Consider the following 24,384-nt stretch of genomic DNA (forward strand, 5'->3'; position numbering starts at 1 on the left):
ATTATATCCCGCGGCTAACGCGGAGTAAGGCATAGAGTTCGGGTCAAGTGCCTTGAGTTATGCAATTACCATGTGCTTACTGCACTGCCTGTGGTAAGCCCAGAGGGTGCACTTAACGCAAATGTCAGCATCGGTCACTTACCTCTGGTTTTTAGCTTCCAAGTTAAGTGCCACAGCTAATCCCCCTATGTGCTATAGGCCTTTAGTTTGCCATATTTAAAATGTATACACTAAAGTGACAACAGAAGCAGAAAACAAACCCTCATATTTTACACCAAAGTGGTCATTTTCTTTTTTCAACCTTAAGTAAATATGTAGGTATTATAGACCTGCAAAAGGCAACGATGTGGTTCGGAGGCAAACTGGAAAATCAGCTTCAGTTCTTAAACAGTGGATCTTGGCAAAGGGATCTGCTGCCTGTAATAAAGCATTAACAGGACTGACAAACTAAAGATTCTCAGGTGAAATTGGAACGGTCAAAAATCAAATATCTTCAAAAGGCAACTCGGCAGCACTTTGTTGGTTACAATTACACTTTAATGGTTAAAAAAAAAAAAAGTCTGACTTGAAGTCAATTTCAGGCTTTACATCACAAAACATGTTATGTTAATAAGGGTGTGTAGACCTTTTATATCCACTGTATAGGACTCATCGCAAAAACAATGCATCATCAAGTAGGGTCATCACGGTTTTTATTATGTCTGGATTAATAATAAACTAGATATGAATCATTTAACAAATTTTCGACAGAAAAAATACACTAGAGCGCAAACAATAAAACAAAATGGATTACTAATAAAAACAAAAAATTATACATACATACATACATACATATATGCAGTGGGGGGAAAAAAGTATTTGGACAGCCACCGATTGTGCAAGCACTTTAAAAGATGAGAGAGGTCTGTAATTTCCATCATAGGTACATGTGTTAGACAAAATCAGAACAAAAAATTCCGGAAATCACTCTGTATGATTTTTAAACAATTTATTTGTATATTCTTGCGGAAAATAAATATTTGGACACCTACCATGCAGCAAGAATTCTGGCTTTCACAGACCTGTTTCTTTTTCTTCAGGAAGCTCCTCTATCCTCCACTCGTTGTCTGTATTAATGGCACCTGTTTGAACTGGTTAACTGTATAAAAGACACCTGTCCACACCCTCAAACAGTCAGACTGCAACCTCTCCACCATGGCCAAGACCAGAGAGCTGACTAAGGACACCAGGGACAAAATTGTAGACCTGCACAAGGCTGGGATGAGCTACTCGACAATAGGCAAGCAGCTTGGTGAGAAGAGATCAACAGTTGGCGCAATTATTAAAAAAATGGAAGAAATACAAGATCACTGTCAATCTCCCTCGACCAGGGGCTCCATGCAAGATCTTGGAGGGCGAAGAATGATGAGTGGCATCCCAAAAAATCCATGCCCACTGTGAAGCATGGGGGTGGAAACATTATGCTTTGGGAATGCTTTTCTGCAAAGTGGACAAGACAACTAATCCGTATTACGGAGAGGATCGATGGGGCCATGTATCGTGACATTTTGGGGGAAAAACCTCCTTCCCTCAGTAAGAGCATTGAAGATGCAACGTGGGTGGGTCTTCCAGCATGACAATGACCCCAAACACACCACCCAAGCAACTAAGGAGTGGCTCCATAAGAAGCATTTCAAGGTCCTGGATTGGCCTAGCCAGTCTCCAGAGCTCAACCCAGTAGAAAAATCTGTGGAGGGAGTTGAAAGTCTGTGTTGCCCGGCGTCAGCCCCAAAACATGACACATCTAGAGAAGATCTGCATTGAAGAGTGGGCAAAAATACCTGCTGCAGTGTGTGCAAACCTGGTCAAGAACTACAGGAAACATTTGACCTGTCTAATTGCCAACCGAGGTTACTTTACAAAGTATTGAGTTAAACTTTTTGGATTGTCCAAATATTTTTTTTCCGAAAGAATATACAAATAAATGGTTTAAAAAAGTTATACAATGTGATTTCCGAAATTTTTTGTTCCGATACTGTCACTCACAGTTGAAGTGTACTGATGATGGAAATTACAGACCTCTCTCATCTTTTAAAGTGCAACAACTTGCACAATCGTTGGCCTAAGAGCCTGATTTAGATGTACGCAAACCCAATGGTTTGCGTACATCTCCGATTGTTGAGGTCCTGGATCATCGCACGTGGTGTACCCTAGCCGTGACGCTGTTTAGTGGTGGGGTTGTAGTTGGCCTGCGTTTCTGCAAACCGATAGTTGCGATGATGATGCGATGCTGCGTCTTTGGATGCAGCACTCAGATCCCAGATGCTTACAGGAAGACGCCTCCTAATGTATTAGAACATTAGTTGGACAGTATTGCACAGCCGCATGAAAGCCAAGTCCATCTTTGAATCAGGCCCTAAGAGCGCAAAATAAGTTTTTAGTATAAAGTGAAAATCTACTTGAATGGATAATTGTGTTTCTGATCAATGCTGTAGTTTTTACACAAATAAAATATTAGTCTACAGACTGCAAGTTATTGACGTAAAAGGTTCCCTCATTATACTCTGCACATATTACAGTCTCAGGTGTCACCTACACACCCAGCAATATTCACAGGGAGTTTGGAGCAGTAATTGCCATTATATTCTCAAATGGGATAAAATATAGCTGCTCACACAGAGTACAAACATGTCGTTCCGCCTCATTCGGAAACACTTTCCGTAAGATTAAACTGCAATCTACACCTCCTTTCTTTCCACAGGTACTGCATCGATACACTACTGGTTTCTCATGGACAGCAGCATGTCTAACTAGTTGCGAGTTAGTTGAATAACCTTTCATACAAACTTTACATTTGAATAGATTCTCTCTTGTGTGGTACCTTAAATGTGCAACAAGAGTGCATTTCAATGCAAAGCTCTTGCCACAGGTGGAGCAGAAATAAGGTTTCTCTCCTGTGTGGGTTCGAAAATGTCTGTCAAGTTGAGATTTTCTGCCAAACTCTTTGCTACATTCAGAGCAGGAGAATGGTTTCTCCCCTGTGTGGATTCTTTCATGCGCTTTAAGATTGTGTTTTAGAGCAAAGCTTCTTCCACACTCACTGCAAGTGAACGGCTTAAGTCCTGAATGCATTTGCTGGTGTAAACGGACTTGTGATCTCCTGCCAAAACACTTCCCACACTCTGGGCATGGGTGAAGTTTTTCTCTGTGGTGAGTTTTCATGTGCGAATTTAAATCACTTCTTTTGTGAAAGAGCTTCTCACATATTGCACATGGGTAATTCTGCACTGAATGGGTTCTCAGGTGACAGTCCAGCGAGGCCTTACTGGACAAAGTGGACTTACATTTAGTGCAACCATAGGTTTTCTCCTTTGTGCGCAATCCCCTGTGTTTTAAAATTGCTGATCTTTTGTTATAAGTATTTTTTCTATAGTTGCCTCTGGTCCTAGTCAGGTCAGCTGTGTGGACTTTAGTGTGTAACATTAAACTGTACCTACTTTTATATATTTTCTTGCATTTGTCACAGGAAAACACTTCCCCCAGTACAACAGATCTACATTGTTGTGGATTCTTCATGTGCAGCTTCTTGTGCAACAGAAGATGATATTTAGACCTGTAACATTTCCCACATTTAATACATCCACATTTCTTGTGTGTGTGAATCAGAGATCGCATATGTTTCAACATATCACTAAACCCTTTTCTGCGTGGATGTTTCATTATTTTTGACACATGCATTCTAGGTTGTTTCGCACACTTATATTTTATATTCTGGGAACTACATCCCTTTTGTTGAGAGGATTTGGGGAGATTCTTCATTGATGATTCTCGAGAGTTACCAGCCATTAGGGACTTTGAGGAGTTTGTAGGAGACTGAAATGCAGATTCAAACCTTGTAGCAGTATGCCTAGTGAACAGGTTAGAGTGCTGGCTGTTAGGTGTGTGACCTGGCCTGCCAATGCTTTTTGTAACACATTTACTTTGATGTACCCGTATTTGAGTATTATAGGTTGCCTCTTTTCGTCCCATGCTGATACAAGGTTCATTCTTTACGTGTCCTTTAAGCAAAAGAGTAGTTCCTCCACATGAGCTCTGATGTGGATAGCTGCTGTGTGTGACACCTGTGTCACTGATATACCCAGATATCGGATTCTCCACTGGTTCATCTTTTACTGCTGGTGCACATACTGGATCTATTCCATTACATATAATTACCCTCTGCTCACTAATCACATCATTGTGTTGCTGCTTAGGTGGGAAAATTAGTTGGCTGCTGTCACTTTGCTGTGTAGTCACCAGTGCGCTCTGTTTATACACACAGGATGTTATATCACTGAGCTCTGAGTGTACACCGGGCTCTTTCTTAAGCTGTCCATCAGACATAGTGACATGTCTCTGCAGTGGTACTTGATGGAAATTATTGCTGTGCATGTTTAATGTTATACTGAAGTCTTCTGGTTCATCTTTCACTACTGGTGCAGAAGTGGAATCCATCCCATTAAACATCAAAGCCCAGTTTTCACTAACCTGATCACAGTCCTGTTTTACATGTATGTGACATGGGCTGGTGCTACTTAGTAGATCACTTTTGCCTTGATGTGGAAGGATCCGAGCTGTTGAATTATACACACACGTTATCTCTTCATGTAGATCCACTTCTAGAACAGACATTGCGATGTCATCTTCATTACACAGCCTCTGATGCAGATCATTGGTCTCTTTGTGGGCTGGTATGTGAATTTCCTCGGGTTCATCTTTTATTACCCCCATGTGTAGAGCAGGGGCCATTTTGTGCCTTTTGGCCACTGCAATACTTTCTGCTTCCAATGGTCTTTTATGCAAATCAACACTCTCTCTCTGGGCTGTATTACTAAACCACTCAGTTGTCCGAAAATCTTCTGGTTCATTCTTTGTCTCATAAACTGCATAAAAAATAAAATAAAAAAATGATGTGGTATATACAAAAATTGTATTCCAAATACTAGCAGCCAAATAATTCCAGTAATGCATACATGGTCATAACCCAGTGGTTCCCAAACTGTATTGAATTGCGGCACCCTAGTGTATAGGCAGTTTTTTCACGGCACCCCTGGGCCAAAGGTGTCTTGATATAATAATTTTTGCTGAATTTCTCAATAAGTAAATTGTGCTTATCTGGCATCCTTAGGTTCAGTTACGTGGTGGTGGACAAGTATGTACTTCTATTTGTACACGCATTTTATGAGTGGCAGTCACCAACACAGGTTTTGCCTATCACATTGACCATAAATTATTTGATTTGGTCATCGACCACTAACCTGTGGCACCGCTGCTAATGCCCTATGGTGCCCAGTTTGGGAACCACTGTCATAAACTTTAGACAAAGTATTACATAAATGTCCCTTCTATCACTACACGTATACTCGATCCTGGTCTGAATAAAAAAAATCTGATAAGAATAAAAAACATTTATTGGGAGGTGAACAACTAAAAACTGCCTCCCTATTAAAAGGTGCAAATGCGCATAGGCTTCTTTGTTTTTATGTTCAGCACCAAGTTTTATACCTGTTTAACAAGAATTTTTTTATGTGGCACATAGGACCAATATTTCAGTTCCAGACTTTAATTTAGACCTCAATATTCTATAATTAAGTGAGTAATTTATTAATTTATTCAATCACAGATATCAAACAATACCAGCAAGCCTAAACTGGCCGATTTACCTTTGAGCTCAATTGGTTTATTGGTGTTGATGGCTGCCACAGTTAGATCCTAACACTCCTGTTATTTTCCCTACTTTATAGTCATGAGGTGTAAAATGTATTACATATTTTTCTAAATAAAAATATTCAGTACGTTAAACTGATGGTCCCATTATTATGAATTCTAATTAATCTATTAGCAGGATAAAATAATATTTAAATGTATTATATAAATATATATTGGAGTTTGTATATTCTCCGCGTGCGTGCCTGGGGTGCTGCGGTTCCCTCTAACACTCCAAAAATACACTGTTAGGTTAATTGGCTCCCAACAAAAATTCACCCTAAGTATGTATGTGTGGGTGTGTGTACATGTGGTAGGGAATATAGACTGTAAACTCCACTGCGGCAGGGGCTGATGTGAATGGCCAAATATTCTCTGTAAAGCGCTGCAAAATATGTGTGCGCTATATAAATAACTGGTAATATATAAATATATAACTGGCACACTGAGCTAACTAGATTTACACGATACTACTAGTCCCTGGGGTAGACCATGCTGAGTCAATACTCTGAGTGGAGAAGTGTATGATGTCATGTGACTGAAGGTGCCAAAACAGACTCCATCATCTTGATCTGCTTACGTTTCTGGGTAGTGTATATGTGCTGCTTGTCCAGTTACTCTGGTAAATTCCACCTTACCTCTTACTTGGGTTCAGGAGTGCTGGTAAGAGCAAAGTGATGAGGTAGGGTGAGAGCAGATGATGGATTAGAGTGTTAGCTCTTGTCTAAGTGTTACAGTAACAAAGGAAGATTTACAGATGTGTCCTTTTATATTGTGGCTTCAGCTGCAGCAAAAGTCGCCTCTTGGTGCGCCAAGTCACAAGCGACTTGGCCATTAGAAGCACCTTTTCGCTCAAAATGTGTGTTATATTCGTACAATTCAAACTACTTAAAGCGACAAAGCTGTGTTAGCTTACTTCATCAGGGCGTGATATAGTATTATAGTATACAAGTCTATAAAGTGCAGACTAAATAATTCCAATTCAGAATGGTTTTCATTTTTGGACAGTTGCCTATAAAGGAGACAATCTAACACTTGTTTATTAAAAAGGACCAGCGGTGGCTCCTACCCTCTTAAATGAGACAGCTTCCGCTGCTGCAAACGAAGGTGAGGGTGCAAACGCTCACCCGCCGCCGCTCCTCCTGGCCGAGTCTCGGCACCTGTGCAATCTGTCAGGCACCGGCGCATGCGCACTAGTGGTGGGGAGCCATTCAAAGAGCTGCATTGTCTGCAGCCCCTAGGAGCCAGTTAGGGCTGGAGAAAAGGCAGAGTAGCGGCTTCCTCCTGGAAGCCGCTCTCTGCTAATAGCAGCCCGGACTGGCAGGCCCTGAGGTAGGAGACACCTCCCCCTGGGGCTGCCTTTGGTGTATGTGACTGGCAGGTAGCGCTTCCAATAGAAAGTCACTGCCAGTCACAGTGTAGCCAGTGCAGTCAAGGACTGCATTGACTACACAGAGGTGGTGGATTTTACTGAGGGGGCTGCAGCCTCTTGGAAAAATCCGCCACTGAAAGGACTAATTAGTTGGTACTGAACTAAAATATAAATTAATATATATATATATATATATATATATATATATATATATATAAAAAAAATAGCTTCCATCAGTGAAATTAGCAATCTCTGGATTAGTGGCAAATCACAGCAACTGGGCCTGTTTTGATGGGAGGGCCTGGAGCTGAAGCTCCTCCCGTGCCATTGTTAATCCGGTCCTGCCCTATATAACTCCTCCCCTTTCGCCGTAAGTTCAGTATAATGCAGTGGTTCTCGAACTCGGTCCTCAGGACCCCACAAAGGTCACGTTTTGCAGGTCACCCAGCAGGTGCACAGGTGTATTCATTACTCACTGACACATTTTAAAAGATCCACAGGTGGAGCGAATATCTCACTTGTGATTCTGTGAGGAGACTTGAACAACATGCACTGTTTGGGGTCCTGAGGACAGAGTTTGAGAACCTGTGGTCTAATGGTTAACAAAGCTGGAGAAAGACCCACGGAAGAAGTGAAAAACCAGAGACCTCAGGTATGAAACCAAACAAGGGAGGGACCTTGGCATCCCCCAGATGATGTACTCCAAGGAAAGATTTTACGGTGAGTAAATATCGTATTTCCTTTTTCATCCATCTGGGGGATGCCTTACAACTGGGATATACCAAACCAAGCCAATTAAGGGGGTGGGAGCGTCGGAACCGACCGCTCTAAGAATTTTCCTCCAAACATTGGCGTCCTTGCGCCAAATGTATGGAGGTGGACCAGGTAGCTGCTTTGCACAGCTGCTCAACCGAGGCACCATGCCATACAGCCCAAGAAGCCCTGACAGCATGAGTCGAGTGGGGCCGAATTGAGGCCGAAAACCTCATATTTGAGGAAAAATATGCCTGCCGAATGGCAGAAGTGACCTACCTATCGATGGATCCTTTCAAGGCTGGCCAGCCTCTTTTTGGTGAATCAATCAACATCAACAGAGAACCCATAAGCCTCAAAGACGTAGTACGCTCCAAGAAAATGCGTAACGCACGTACCACATCCAACAATGCTGAAGAAGCTTCACTGGTCACCGAATAGTGGCGAAAAGCTGGAAGAACAATATCCTGGTTAATTTGGAAAGCCGATACCACCTTCAGAAGAAAGGAAGGTTTAATGTGTAACACTACCCTATCCTCATGAAAAACGAGAAGCGGAGATTTACAAGAAAGAGCCACTAACTCCAGTGTTCTCCCCAGAAATTTTTTCCAGCTGGGTGGCATCCAAAAGTAGCCGGGTGGGGGCCTTCGCAATTATGCGCGCGCCGGGAAAAGGGGCATCTCCCAGACCAATCAAGCCCGACATGTCTCAGGCTGCTCCCCCACTGGCGTTCAGTCAAAAGTGCCCATTATGCAGTGCCCCCTGTATTTGTGCCCTTTATACAGTGCTCCCTGTAGTTTTCCCCTTATGCATTGCCCCCTGTAGTTTAGCTTTGCCCTTATGCAGTGCCCCCTGGCTGAAGTAGTGCCCCTATGTAGTGCTGCAGACTGGTCCCTTATGCAGTGCCCCGAGGCTTTAATAGTACCCCCAGGCTGGCCCCTTTATGCCGTGCCCCCAGGCCGGCCCCTTTATGCAGTGCCCCCAGGCCAGCCCCTTTATGCAGTGCCCCCAGGCCGGCCCCTTTATGCAGTGCCCCCAGGCCGGCCCCTTTATGCAGTGCCGCCAGGCCGGCCCCTTTATGCAGTGCCCCCAGGCTGATCCTGGTCGTGGTCCCGGCCCCAGCACTTACCATTACTTGCTGGCCGCTCTCCCGCTCGCCGTGCGCTGACTGGATCTAACTAGATCCAGCAGGCACGCGGGGCAGGCTCCTCACGTCACGGGTGAGGTCATCCGTCACCCGCGCAGTGCATCACTGGGAACGCTGGCCTCTGAAGTGATCGGATGCTTCTTTAGCCTCCGTCACTTCAAAGGCCAGTGTTCCACAGCGGGGGTCAGTGGGGAAAAGTGCCGGGCGGCAGGCTGTTTCTGCCGGGCGATGCGCCCGCAGAAAACAGCCTGGGGAGAACACTGAACTCAGATACCATTTTAGCTGAGGCAATGGCCAAAAGGAAAACAACCTTCAAAAGTGAGATATCGCAATTCCACAGATTCCAAAGGCTCAAACGGTGCCTTTTGAAGTGCCTCCAAAACTAAATTTAAGTCCCAAGGAGGAAGCGGCAGGACATACGGAAGCTGTATGCGAAAAACACCCTGCAAGAAGGTTTGAACTTCAGGAATGGAGGCCAATTTCCTCTGAAACAGGATGGATATGGCCGAATTTGTCCTTTAAGAGAGGACAATCTTATACCCTTAACCAACCCCTCTTGCAGAAAAGACAAGACACACTGAAACTTTCAGGTTTGAACTTGTGTCGTTCACACCAAGAAATATACGAGAAACAGTCGGGAAGCCGATGGACAGAATCCCAACCGCCGGATTCCCGACTGTATAATCCTGACAAGGGTTAAATGACAGGCGTCATTTTCCCTACGCCGGGAGCCCTACACCCGGCTTACCGAACGAAGGTAAGCCGGACGACAGGAGCAGACAGCTGCGCTGGGGGGGGGGGGGGGGGGTTAGGTTTAGGGTTCCCGGGCGGGACTTAGAGTTAGGCAGCCCCCCTGGAGGTTAGGTTTAGGCTAGTGGAAGTGGGGTTTGGGGTTAGGCACCCCCAGGGGGAGGTAAGGGTTAGGCACCCCTAAGGGAGGGTTAGGGTTAAGGGGTAGAATAGGTTGGAGAATACTTACCTGGGGACGATCGGGATTTTCAGTGATGCCGCTGTCAAAATTTGAACTGAAACCAAATATATATCTTCCATATCAGATGATAAATCTGGGAAGTGACTGGTTTGCAAGCCTGTATCATGGTTCTGAAAACCCTTTGGCTCTCAAGATATTGGATCGAAGAACCATGCAGTAAAAGCTAAGCGAGGCAAATCAGGGTGACGACATGGACCCTGAAGTAACAGATCTGGACGCAGGGGGAAAACTATACGGAACACCTGCCAGCATGTTCCAAAGAACTGTGTACCAATGACGACCAGGCCAGTCCGAAGCCACCAAAATGACCGGCCGTGCCACTGAACGAATCCTCTGAATTACTTTTGGTAACATTACCAGAGGAGGAAAGATATATCCCAGCTGGAGCACACAAGGTGCTGTCATGGCATCCACCAGAGATGCCTGAGGATCCCGGGACAGAGATCCGTACCTTGGAAGTTTCTTGTTGAGACGAGAAGCCATTAGATCTATGTCTGGAGATCCCCATCTGGAAACTATTTCCACAAACACCTCCTGGTGTAATTCCCATTCCCCTGGATGCACACTGTGGTGACTTAAGAAGTCCGCATCCCAGCTGTCCACCCCTGGAATGTAAATTGTCAAAATAGCTGGAACCCTGCTTGTTTATATAAGCACATACCGTGGCATTGCCTGATTGGATTCGCAGTGGTTGGCTACTTAGATGGAATCAATGTATACTGAATCGCCCTTAATTCCAGTATATTTATGGAAAGAGAAGCTTCCAGGATGGACCAATGACCCTGTAGGTGCCTGTCTAGAACCACCACTCCCAGCCTGTTAGGCTGGCATCTGAGGTGACAGTGATCCAATTTATTACTGACAATTGGCAACCCCTGTTCAGATTTGCACATTGTAGCCACCAAAGAAGTGACTGTCAAGTCTGCAGAGATAATCTGAACATCTGCCTGTTTAATGGAGGGTCTGGCTTCACCCATCGATTGGTTTGCAGGGGTCAGGCATGAAATCTGGCGAAAGGAACGGCTTTGAATGAAGCCACCATTTTTCCCAGTAGCTGAACGAGGACTGAGATATGAGACATCTGTAACAATAAGAGTCATGGTAAAACATACACTTGTTAACTCTTTTTCTTCAAGGTTCATAGGGTCCACAGGATCTACCTTGGGGTATGTAGTTAGAGTGATCCAATGCATCAAACAGCTACAGCTTTGGAGCTCCCAGCATGCACTGGTCCTCCTCCATATATACCCCGCCCTCAGCCACAGGCATTCCGTTTGTAAACAAGCCTGACGGCAAGAGACGGAAAGTGGAGAAGGAAGTACAATGTACACAAGAAGCACTCAACATACGAAGAGGGAATCAGTGATACAAAAAGGCTAAAGAACAGATCCCAACTGTGGGCAGGTGCGTCAGGGGAATCGGTATGAAATCCTGACAGCCGGCGGTTCGATTCCCGGCATTGGCAGGCAGACAGAAGCAGAGTTCCCGGCAGCGGAAGCCCGACAGCGTTAGAAATCCCGATCATCCTTAAGGTAAGTATAAACTAACCTAACCCCCCTAACCCTCCTTAGGGGTGGCTAACACTAACCTTCCCCCCCAAGTGCCTAACCCTAATCCCCCCACTAAGTGCCTAACCCTAGCCCTCCCCGCTGCCTAAACCTAAGTCCCCCGGGGGAGGTGCCTAACTCTAACCCTCCCTCCCCCTAGCCTAACCCTAAAAATCAAATAAGGAGCACGACATGACAGTGCTGCCAAGTCAGAAACTCTGTGAGCTGAGGAAATAGTGAGGAGAAAAAGTGTCTTCGCTGTCAGCCATCGCAAGTCCACTATATCCAAGTGTTCAAAAGGAGGAGCATGCAGTGCCTTGAGAACCAAGGATAAAACTCACGGTGCCACCAGAGAGAGAAATGGAGGTTGCAGCTGAAGAACCCCCTGTAAGAATGTTCTAACATCCGGCAGAGGGGCAATTCTGCACTGGAACCAAACCGACAATGCAGAAACCTGTACTCTCAAGGTTGCCAGGCGAAGACCTAAGTCTAATCCAGCCTGAAGAAAAGCAAGTACTCGTGAGACCTTGAAAACCGGATCATATTTTCTGTGAGGCCACCAAAGAAAATATGATGCCAAATTCTGTGATACATGAGGGCGGAAGCAAGCTTACTTGCCTTCAGCATTTTCTGGATCACAGAGGTAAAAGCCAGCCGAGGTAAATCCTGATATAGGCAGGGACCCTGCACTAGCAGGTCCAGCCATAGAGGCAGTGGAAGTGGACTGTCTTTGGCAGGCCAACCCGCAACTCTCGTGCCGCAAAAGGCTCTTTCGAGCTTCTAATGCGGCTCCCGGCTCGGCGGGCCCCCATTATTACTAAGAATGCTGGTCTCTGAAGCGATCAGAGACTAAAGAAGCCTCTGATCGCTTCAGAAGCATTCCCAGTAATGCAGTGCGCGGGTGATGTCATGACATCACCAGCAATGTGAGGAGCCCATGCGTCTGCTGGATCCAGCTATATCCAGAAGGCGCCAGAAACAGCAGCGACGGCAGGACCCGGGAGCCCTGATGGCGTGGAGCGGTGCCAGCATGAAGGTAAGTTTCTTCATAGGGGTGGGGGAGCTAGTGCTGGAGGCTCTTCCTTAGTGGGCCCGACTACAGGGATATTGCAGGAGGGGTAGAGCTAGAGGGGGCATTGCTTAATGGGCACAACAACAAGGGACAATGCAGACGGGGCACAACTGCTGGAGGCATTGCTTAATGGGCACAGCTACAGGGGGCATTGCAGAAGGGCCACAACTACTGGGGGGCATTACATAATGGGCACAGCTCCAAGGGGGCATTGCATAAGGGCCACAACTACTGGGGGGCATTACATAATGGGCACAGCTCCAAGGGGGCATTGCATAAGGGCCACAAGTACTGGGGGCATTAGAAAATGGGCACAGCTCCAAGGGGACATTGCATAAGGGCCACAACTACTGGGGGGCATTACATAATGGGCACAGCTCCAAGGGGGCATTGCACAAGGGCCACAACTACTGGGGGGCATTACATAATGGGCACAGCTCTAGGGGGCATTGCATAAGGGCCACAACTACTGGGGGGCATTACATAATGGGCACAGCTCCAAGGGGGCATTGCATAAGGGCCACAACTACTGGGGGGCATTACATAATGGGCACAGCTCCAAGATTATTACTTAAGGGCCACAACTACTGGGGGCATTGCTTAATGGGCACAGCTCCAAGGGAGCATTGCATAAGGGCCGCAACTAATGGGGGCATTGCTTAATGGGCTCAACTACAGGAGAGCACTGCATATGGGGCACAGCATAATGGGAACAGCTCCAGGGGGCATTGCATAAGGGCCACAACTACTGGGGGGCATTACATAATGGGCACAGCTCCAAGGGGGCATTGCATAAGGGCCACAACTACTGGGGGGCATTACATAATGGGCACAGCTCCAAGGGGGCATTGCACAAGGGCCACAACTACTGGGGGGCATTACATAATGGGCACAACTGCAAGGGCCATTGCAGAAGGGGCACAACTAGAGAGGCCATTGCATAATGGGCACAGCTACAGGGGCATTGCATAAGGGCCACAACTACTGGGGGTATTGCTTTATGGGCACAACTACAGGGAGCATTGCTTTATGGGCACAACTACAGGGAGCATTGCATAATGACCACAACTACTGGGGCATTGCTAAATGGGCACAACTATAATGGCCTCAACTACTGGGGCATTGTTAAATGGGTACAACTACAGGAGGGCGCTGCATATGGGGCACAACTACAGTAACAGAGTCTGTTGAGGAGTCAGACTCTTGAGGCAACGACTGTCAAGAACCTCTCTTATGCCCCTGCTTTACTGCTACAGGTCTGTCTGTCTGCTGAGAGGCTATAGACTGCGGCATCCTCTGACTAGAGTGAGCAGTAGAATTAACCCAACAGGAATTCATCGGGGGCATACACATAGAAGGATACACATGCTGTGAACACCTCATAGCATGAGGTAATACCGCAGCAGCATGAGCCCGTGCTTCTGCAGCCTTGCCTACTAAGTATGAGAAAACCTGAGGCAAAATGGACACCCAGAGCGGCTCTAGTGCTGGTGCAGGTGTACCAGATGGTTGTTACAACAGTTGCTACACAAACCATCCTGTATAACATCCTGCTCAGACAGGCCTGCAAAACAGGACTTACATATCCTCAGCACTGGCGGTTCATCCTTCTCACCTTTACCTTTAGACAAGACAAATGTGTAAATGTTATAAGGTGTAGAGTATAAATGCAATGTGACCTTTATCAGTGAAAAATACGCACAATTGCTATTGCAAATGGACTATCAACTAACCAGTCCCAAGGGGGTTGTGGTAGGATGTAGAACGCTATATACCAGACCCAAGGGAGAGGTATACAGAGAGACAGACCAATACCTCTGAGACAAACAGCTTCAGCAGTACACACACACAAACGCTAACTGCGAGCGTCTCAATACACGAGGTGGTCAGATATAGTAAACCAGACGCGGGAATCCATACCCAGAAGTTCTGGGGGGGAGGAGCGGCCAAGGGGAGCGCCTATCTCGACTAGGCTGCAATTTTGACGGTCGGGTACGCTGACCTCACAGTAGCAAGATGTTGACTAGTGTGCTCTGGTACGTCTTACCACCCGTCCCCGGCGACAGACGATATGGCCCCGGCCACTTTAGTGAGGACACGTTACACAAGGCCTTCACCCGCAGCCACCTCCAATGCTTCTCTACATCGGAGGCCTGGACTGCTGCGCACGATTCCCTGTGAGAAATCGCTTGCCTGACATCTCCGTGATCCGACTGCTGTCCGGACATCAGCAAAAGAAACTAGCTAAGCCACGCTGAGGCCTGCCGAAAACCGCAGGGCGTATAGCTGTACTGGTGTTTCGGCGGAGGTAGGAGTCGCAGTACTGCATAATCATCAGCGCTATATAACAACAGGTGAGACTTTTCCTGCCGCGCACCAAACAAAAAAACTGAATGCCTGTGGCTGAGGGCGGGTTATATAGGGAGGAGGGCCAGTGCATGCTGGGAGCCCCAAAGCTGTATTTTTTATGGTGCATTGGATCGCTCCAACTACATACCCCAAGATAGATCCTGTGGACCCTGAAGAAAAAAATGGTCCTTATCTTGAAGATCTTGAATCTTTGCCTGTGGAAGAAACACCTCTGTGACACTGGGTGTCAAAGAGAAAACCTAAAAATACCATCCTCTGAGATGGAATTAAATTTGATTTGGGAAAATTGATTATCCAGCCGAATGTCTGGTGTATACTTAAGGTAAATCTGAAGATGTTCTTGCAATAGGGCTATTGAGGGTGGCCTAAGCAACAAATCGTCCAGACAAGCCAACACATTTATCCCCCCACTCCTGAGTAGGGAGATCATGTGTGCCAAGACCTTTGTAAAGACTCTGAGAGCTGTGGCCGAACCGAATGGCAGAGCCTGGAACTGACAATGCTGATGCTCCACTGCAAACCGCAGAAGATGTTTATGACCCCTCCATATAGGAATATGGAGGTAGGCATCCTCCATGGAACAAATTACTGATCTTATGGACGTCATCTTGAATTTTTTCAAATGGAGATAAGCATTCAACCCCCTGAGGTTAAGAATGGGACGAAACAACCTGTCTGGTTTGAACCAGAATAATTACTCCGGAATCGGAAAGTCGCAGAAATTGCCAGTATGAGAGCCGCCTTTCTGCAACCATCAACAGGGAGAGGAGTGGAAAAGAATATTTCTGGAACAGGACCCTCCAAATCTAAAATGTAACCCCTGGTTACTAGTTGACTTACAGAAAAATATGGATTGTATTGAATCCAAGTTTCCCAGAATTTGAGTAAGCGGCCTCCCACCGCGACGGGTCCCAGTCCCATGTCATGTGGATTAACCTGCTGGCTTAGCAGCAGGGCGACTGGTGCTGGGTACAGCGCGTCCCCTGAAGGTCCCTCTCCGGGGACCCCTAGGTACATCCCGAAAGCTTCCCCTGCCTTGAGACCAAAAGGAAGGAAACCTGGGGGATTTTGGTGTTGTTACAGGAAGGTAAAGGACTTTTTCCTCCTGTGACAATTTTAGTTAATTCTGGACCAAACAAAAAACCTCCTTCAAAAGGCAATGCCTCTAAAGCAGAAGTTCTCTAACTCGGTCCTCAGGACCCCACAGAAGTCACATTTTCCAGGTCACCTAGCAGCTGCACAGGTATATGCATTACTCACTGACACATTTTAAAAGTTCCACTGGTGGAGCTAATTATTTCACTTGTGGTTCTGTGAAGAGACCTGGAAAACATGCACTGTTTGGGGTCCTGAGAACAGAGTTTGAGAACCTGTGCTCTAAAGCATGTTTATACTCTATGTCTGCCTTCTATGTTTTAAGCCTTAGTGAACGCCTAGCGGAAATGGCCAAAGCTTATATATGAGACTGTACCTGAATAGAATCTATTAAAGCATCACCTATATAGGTTAGAGCTTCCAAAATCTGATCAGCTAAAGAACTAGCTTCAGCCAAATCCCCTGATTGAAATCCAGTAATCATATAGGTCATCCAGGGTTGATGGCCTTTATCACCCAGGCACTGGGCTGAATTGGACGCAGCTAAACTCCTGACAAATTGAAAATAGATTTAGGTACAACCTCATTCTTCCCATCCATAGGATCTTTAGGAGTTACAGACTGTGTTGTGGGAATAACAGTATTCCTGACCAACCTAGCAATAGGAGCATCCACCATGGGTACAATTTCCCAAAGCTTGGTAGCCTTTCCGAAAAAGGATAAATATACTTACATTCCTCTTACTTTTAAAGGAATAAACTGAACTAGTTACTGGAATAGCTGTTTCCAGTAGAGGTCTCCCTGACCGCATCTATCAACATAGAAACTCCTGAATGAAAATGGGAGCCATCCTCCCAATTTGAGGTGTCTTCCCAGTCATAACACAATTTCCCTTCTTCCTGGGAAGAGGTAGCTGAAGCCTCTTCTCCAGAAAAATCCACTGAGGAATGGCCTGAACGTCTTTTAGCGGAAGTTGCCCCTGCTGACGTTACCATTTTATTTAGGGATATTGCCATCTGAGCGAGACATCGTCCCATATCCTGGGCGCATCTCGATTTTACCGAGGGATCAGACAAAGTAGGAGCTTGAGCAGAGAGTATCATTTAATTTGCCTGAGAGTGACGCAATTCACCTATGGCCTCAACCGTAGACATGGCCCAATCAGGCATCGCCGACTGTTCAGCCGAACCTCCTGGTAATGAATCCCCGTGTGAACAACCAGCACAGAGCGACCCTGGGTCCGTACCTTTTGGCAATTTTTTCTCAAATTTTTTTACAAGTATAAAAAGGGACTAATCCCTGTTTTTTGTAATTCCTGTCTGGCTTGTCCGTACTGAGAGAGAAAGACAAGTCTAACCAACACAGATAGCTACCTAAATTCCTATGGAAAAAATGTAGCACTGTTTGAATAGAAAAAAAAAACAAAGAAGGGGCTAAATAAGACACTAATTCACCTATCTGTTAAATGTAAAAACCCTGGACTCCATGAAGTCCATTTTCACTTGCAAAAAAAAACAAAGGCAAATACGCTTTAGTATACCCCTGTATTTTACTGCCTAGATTCCAGAGAAACAGTGCAGTAAAGGTGCTTATATATAAATCACCATATTATAAGCTCAACATAGATCACCAGGTAAATACCCAAAAGTAATAATCCCAGTTAAACTTCTCATCTGTTAATATACAGCCACCCCCCTGTAATCTGCTATGAGACTCCTCCAAACAGAACTCCAGCAGCTCTCAACACCTGTTTGTGCGTGGCTCTGAAGCCGTGTGAGCTGCTGATACACAAATACCTGGACGAGGTGTGGCTGGGCACGCCATTGGCATCCTGCTTCATTCAGGATGCCTGACATCATCCTAGCCTAAAGCGTTTCCATCCGGAGACCTCTAATGATACCGCGGCACAGACGGCGCGCCTGCACGTGCAGCAGCACTGTGTCCTGGGGACGTTCAACAAGCCTCTCTCTCCAACAAAGCTGGCAGCAAGTTGCTGCTCTGTAGTTCCAGCCGGTGGACCTCCAGAAGGAACCGGAGTCTTTGAAAGCAGCGGGTGCTGAGGAAGCCCAGGGAGGTGTGAGACACGCCGTTCCTACAGCTGCAGCCATGTGAGTAATAACATGCCCAGCCGCTCTGCTAAAAAGCGGCATGCCGGGAGGCAGTAAATACGGCAACAAGGTCCTTTACATAAAATGTATAAAGCTTACCTTTTCTGTTGCCAGCGGCCCCCTCAGATGTGTGTCTGGTATGGAGAGGGACCCATGGACTATGTAGTTTGGTGACGCTCCCAGGGGCCATCTTTACAGTGGGATACAGGGTTCACACAAACCTCTATTCTATCTAATTCCTACTCTGCTAGTGCTTGTTGCCAGGAACTAAGCACCAAAACAAAGAAATTAAACCTAACTAAAAGCTAGGACCTAGCTAGTGACTTACTCCAAGGCACTAAAAACAAAACTCAGTTTCTGGTGGAAGGGGAGGGATTACATAGGGGTGAGAGCCAGTTTTAATTAGATAGTGTCTGACTCCACACCTCACTATGCATAACCGAGAAGTAATGGCATCCCCCAGATGGGTAAAAAAGGATTTGGGATCTTTCAATTGATATCATCTGCCACGTCTGACCAATTCAATAATTGAAGGAGGGCGTTTGTGGACGTATTTTGCCCACTTTATGCCTATATGCTACATGAGAAAATAGGTCAATCACATGATTATTGACAATTCTGGACCAATAATTGTATTGTGTGTACCTAGCTTAACAGTTCAGGTTTTAAAAGATCTCCATGCATTTAGTAACTCAGTCAGTTTGATTATACTGTCTGTGCACAAACATGGATATATATCCTTAATACATGGACTATAATGGTGGAGTTTGGGAACCTCTGCATGATACGGTCTATTTTCCAATATATCGCTCCGACGCAGATTGAATCAATAAATCGTACACATCGGGATCAGTATGAATCTATGTCCGGCGGTTCAAATCCCCATGCCGGAAGACCGGCATCAGTGAAGATCCCGATAGGTAAGTAAACCAACTATACTCAACCCTTTCCCCCCCTTAGGAGTGCCTAACCCTAACCCCCCCATTCCCGTAGCCTAAACGTAACCCTCCCGGGTGGGTGTGCCTAACCCTAACCCCCCTTCCCTAGCCTAACCCTAACCCTCTGGGGGGGTGGTGCCTAGCCCTAAGTCCCCCCCGGGGAGTCCCTAACCGCTCCCCACCACCCGCCGTCTGGCTTACCTTCGTTCGGTATACCAGAGGGCAGGCTCCCTGAGTGGGGAGGATAGGCGTCGGGATTTCGACGCCTATCAGTAGTCCCCTGTCAGGATTGTACAGCCGGGAAGCCGGTGGTCGGCATTTCGACTGTCGCCTTCTTGTCTGCATACCTACGCATCATATAGTGTGGATGCCCACAACGTCATTTATCGCATCGTCCTATCTGCTGTGCTGCACGTCAGATGGGACAATGCAACGAACGATATGGTGCACATCATGTACTGTGTATGCACAACCACAAAGTGTACAGGATAAATTATTAATTGGATACAATACCCCTACACGATACATTGTGCCGTTGTTTGGAAGATTGCAAAGTGTTTACACTCTATATCGTGTGTTCTGGAAAGTAGTGAAACTGGAACGTCCATTGCATAATTTATTACATCGTATAGTGTGTACACAGCTTTAGGGTGCTATGAGGACAGAGGGTCTCATTCAGACCCGCTTGCGAACGCAGGACGCTCGCAAGTGGGTCGATGGTACCCAAATGCGCATGCGCACGACGGAGGCTGCTCCGTCGTGCGCATTCGCGAGACCTGGCGAGCGATGGGGAAGCCGTCGCTCGGGGTCTCGCACCAAAGGGGGCGTGCTGTCGATGGTGAGTGACAGCACGCCCCCTTTGGTGGGCGTGCTGGGGCGTGGCTGCCCAGACGAAGGCATTCCCATGGGAACGCCTACCGTCTGGGTCACTAGTGATGTCAGTGGGAGCGATTTTGGCTCTGATAGAGCCAAAATCACTTCAGGACTTGCGGAAGCGAGACCCTACCGCAGGGTCTCGTCGCAAGCCCGATGGTCGCGATGGTTTTGACCATCGCGACCATCATCATGGACGCTCGCATAAGCTGTGGGTGGTAACCCACAGCTATGCGAGCGTCCAGGACGACGCACCAAAAAAAACAAAAAAAAAAAACGCCCCGATTCATAGCGGGCGCTCGTTCAGAGCGTCCGGCTCTGAATCAGGCCCAGAGTTTGGGAAACCCCAAGTTAAAAAATTTCTCTCCGTTGTGTGTCACTTGGAATCACTGTCTGCGTTTACAAAAGCAGTTATTCTGCATATCATTTTATGATATGCACTCCCCAACTCTGCTCTTCTCTCCCTCCATGTGTCCAAACATAGTACCTCTAGGGCAAAATTAAATTAGGTTTGAATGGCTAATTAACCGCGATATAGTGCCTGGGACTAATAAATTACAGCCTGCAGCAGCCACTTAGCGCAGATGTTTGTTCACCTTTTCCTAAAGCTCGAACAGAAAGCTGCATTAAATATGGGTTTCTGCCCTAATCACAGCAGCCGCTAAAACAATAACCCATACCTCCGGGTACTTATACCAGAATCTATAGGTTATTGTGCAGTAGTGGCAGATTTACCATGAGGAAAATGGCTTTATATTGAATGGCATCGGGTGTCAAAGTTTGTGGAATCACCCTTTTCCCAGTGTGGTAAATTAATGAGACTTATTACATTTGGCCCCTAGAGTGTAAGCTCTTGTGAGCAGCACCCTCTTTTTTTCTATGGTCACAATGTAATTAGTATAAATTTACACTTTTGTAATGTCACTGAATGTTCCATCACTTTGTAAGATGGTATGGAACACTGGTAAAATAATAATAGCAATAATGATGATGACATCAGATGCTCCATTGACTCATGTATGAAGGCTCTGCCTACTCAGGTCACACACAGTACTAGTGATAACAGTAACAATATGCAAAGTATTATCCACAGTTCTCACAATACACCTTACAGACTGAAGTCTACACATCACACAAAATCATACTACTTTCACTATGCCGTATCTTTAATTGTTTTTTTCCCTCCTTTACCAAAAATAGTACTTTGGTGGGGGTCTCTCCCCTGATCACCATCATTAGCATTATCTAGCATGGTCCTGGCACTGATATTTATCAGGGACTTCAGTCAATCTATTCCCTACACAGCAGGAAACATCTCACACATTGATTCTAAGTAAAAGCTTTAGATTTCCATTGGTACAGATGAAAGTAATCATCCTTAAAATATATTATGGTTTCATATATAAAATATAGACATACACAAACATACATAAATCTATGGGATTTTATTTTGTAAAAAATAAAAGTCATTAGCTTGAGTTACAAGCCATACGTGGTGGCCATATGCGAGGACCCTGATAAATAGAAGAGAAAAATGCTCATGGTCTGCAGCAGATCACGAACAAGGTTGTCAATTTTCAGAATTATAACAAACAAATAGAGCAGATTCAAAAGAAACTTGAAATGCTAATGGTTTTGTAACTCCAAAAACTAGTTTCTGACTGCCGCTTAAGTAAAAAGCTATTGTTCATCTCATTTTACTTAAGTTAAAAAAAAATGTTAAGTTCAGTAACAAAATGTTTTGAATTCTGAATTACCTCTAGATAAGCCTGTGTGTATTTCTGTATTTACCACCGCAAAACATGGATCCAGCCCATGTTCAATTAATGATATCAATTCAGGCTTCAGACACAGAGTACCTGGAAATAAGAAAGACATTTTAACAATTCGCAAAGGTTATAACATAATTACGTGTCGCTTCATCTGCCCCCAAATCATTAGTCACATTTGGTAAACCCACATTTAACGTTCTCACAAGTCTATGTTGTATGTAATTTTCAGCATTCACCAGTTCACTAAGCCTTTACTATATCATCTATTGTTGTATTAAATGATCACAATTTGTACTACAAGTAGCATAATTTATAGTGTTGAATATTCTGTATACACACTAGTCTCATCGAGAATACTATAAAAACGCTCCAGTTTAAAGTCTTGGAAAGTATATTGAATGGCATTTCTTGCACTGGTTCCTGACATCAGTGCCATAGACAGTGGGGTGCAAACACTCCCCCTGCTTATAACCTGTTAAAACAGTGCCTACGTCACACTCAGAAGTGCTGCCACCACTGACTAGTTTCCTTCTGTAGTCAGGTGTAATGTTTCCGGGGGCTGCAAGCTGCCCCCATTTCCATTGCACTGATAGCCGTTTCCTGAATGGACGCTGTGTGTCCAGTGATCGCGGTGAGTGACAAAATATGTGGGTCCCAGGGACCCACCACTTTAAAAAAAAATGGGGTCCTAGCTGACCATTTCTGGGTCCCATCATAGTTTATGCTTTAGAGCTCCCCATATGCCTCTCAGACCTCCCCACATGCCCCTAAAATGCCCATCTGATACCCCCAACAGCATAAGACATCCCCACATCATATAGTGTGGATGCCCACACCGTCATTTATCGCATCGTCCAAATGCGGTGCTGCACGTCAGATGGGACGATGCAAAGTACGATGTGGTGCACATCATGCACGGCCTTTACACATTATGCCACATATTAATGCCCGGCCTTTACACATTATGCCATGCAGTAGTAATACCCCTTACAAATGATACCGCACATTAATGCCCTTTAGTGCCCCTATGCATTGCCCCCAGTAGTAGTGCCCCTATGCATTGTCCCCAGTAGTAGTGCCCCTATGCATTGCCCCCAGTAATAGTCCCCACCTATGCATTGCCCCCAGCAACAGTCCCCCCCTATGCATTGCCCCCAGTAATAGTCCCCCCCTATGCATTGCCCCCAGTAATAGTCCCCCCCTATGCATTGCCCCCAGTATTAATCCCCCCCTATGCAGTGCCCCACCTATTTTGCCCTTTAGTGACCTAGGAATAATGCCCAGGTCACTCACACCTATTTGTGGGGCAGATACAATTGGGCCTAATATGTAGCCCGGGCCTTGTGTCCGCCTATATACCCACAGGCCTATTGCCTGAATTTATCCCACAGGCCTAGAGCCCGACAACCCTGGTGGTCTAGGGAGGGGTTGAATACCGGTGGCCCAAGGCCGCCTACCCATACGGCGGTAGAGGCTGCAGGGGGGGGGGGGGGGCTTCGTTAGCTCTTTTTCTTTCCACCCCCGCAGTCCTCTTCGGTCCTCAGCTTCAGTCTTCTGCCGCTGGCCCATACTGACCAGCGGCGCCACCTCTTCCTTTCTTCCTCCTTGATCACGCCGTCTACTGGACTCTTGCCACCAGAACTGTTGCCGTGACGCACTTCTCTTCGGGAGGTCTTCCCTCCTCCCCTCCGCTGCCGTACTGAAGTTTCCCGCTCAGCAGCGAGTGGGCGGGGCTATGATGCAGCAAGCTGCTATTGGCTCGTCGCATCTGGCTCCTATTGGCTGCTGGAGAGGGAGCAGTGTTTGTTTTGCGGTCAGTGCCAAACAACCGCCGCCGCTTCCTGGCAGCGAGCTCCGCTTAGCTTGCGCCACAAGCTTCTCCCATCGCCACTTTACCGCCGACGCTGGTGGAAGGGACCAGGCGGTCCCTTCACCAGGTACCCGCCGCGGTGGCTTACCCGGCGCTGGGAACAAACACACTGTCCCAGCGCTGAGCACAGATGTGTCTCGCAGAGGACACATCTCCTCTGCCTGCCTCTGCAGCTGTGCCGATGCTGGGATCAGACACTTGATCCCAGCACGGCTTTCCAAAGCAGCTGCCAACGAGAGTCTCTGACTCTCGTTGGCTGCTATAACAGACAGTGTTGTGTCTTTCTCTGCAGGGGGGACACGATGTGCTGCAGCCAGCTGTCAGGGATTGGCCACAGCACAGCGCGTCCCCGGGGACCCGGCTACTTTTCATAAGTGAGTCCCCAGTGCTCAATCCCGGGTAAAATGGAGTTGCCCATGCTTTAGACTTCCCAGCTGATTGTTCCCCTCCTGATACACACAAGAGGAGACAAGTGGCTCTACAGACACTAGACTGCTCATTTACCAGGCACATGCTGGGAGGATCGGTCGCCTTGTCTGGGTATAGCCTGTGGCAGCTTTAAGTAGCTCACAACCAGATGAATGAGTTTGTGCTGCTGTATGAAGTGCTGGAGAGAAAAATAGGTACCAGAAATGTAAAGCTCTGCTGGGGGCTCCTGTGTCTCCCTGGTGAGCGTGTGCTGGCTTGTCATGTTATAAAATAAAGTACACAACGGCTGACTAGGTTTCTCGAACAGCAATTGGTGGGAGAGC

The 24,384-nt window shown here is 46.4% G+C and overlaps 1 protein-coding gene across 2 annotated transcripts in view; it reads right to left on the reverse strand.

The window, feature by feature from the left end:
- Positions 1–528: 528 nt before the first annotated feature.
- Positions 529–24,384, reverse strand: part of LOC148451045 (uncharacterized) — a 57,143-nt gene continuing 33,287 nt past the window's right edge. For both annotated transcript variants that reach the window (XM_088462345.1, XM_088462344.1), the window contains exons 4-5: positions 21,748–21,849; positions 529–4,901 (exon numbers count right to left, since the gene is read on the reverse strand). In XM_088462345.1, coding sequence (XP_088318471.1) covers positions 2,590–4,901; positions 21,748–21,849 — 2,414 coding nt within the window. In that variant the 3' untranslated portion in view covers positions 529–2,589. The remainder of the gene's footprint in view (positions 4,902–21,747; positions 21,850–24,384) is intronic.

This window comes from Taudactylus pleione, unplaced genomic scaffold (assembly GCF_031769625.1).
Source record: "Taudactylus pleione unplaced genomic scaffold, aTauple2 ptg001191l, whole genome shotgun sequence".
In the NCBI taxonomy this organism is placed as follows: domain Eukaryota; kingdom Metazoa; phylum Chordata; class Amphibia; order Anura; family Myobatrachidae; genus Taudactylus; species Taudactylus pleione.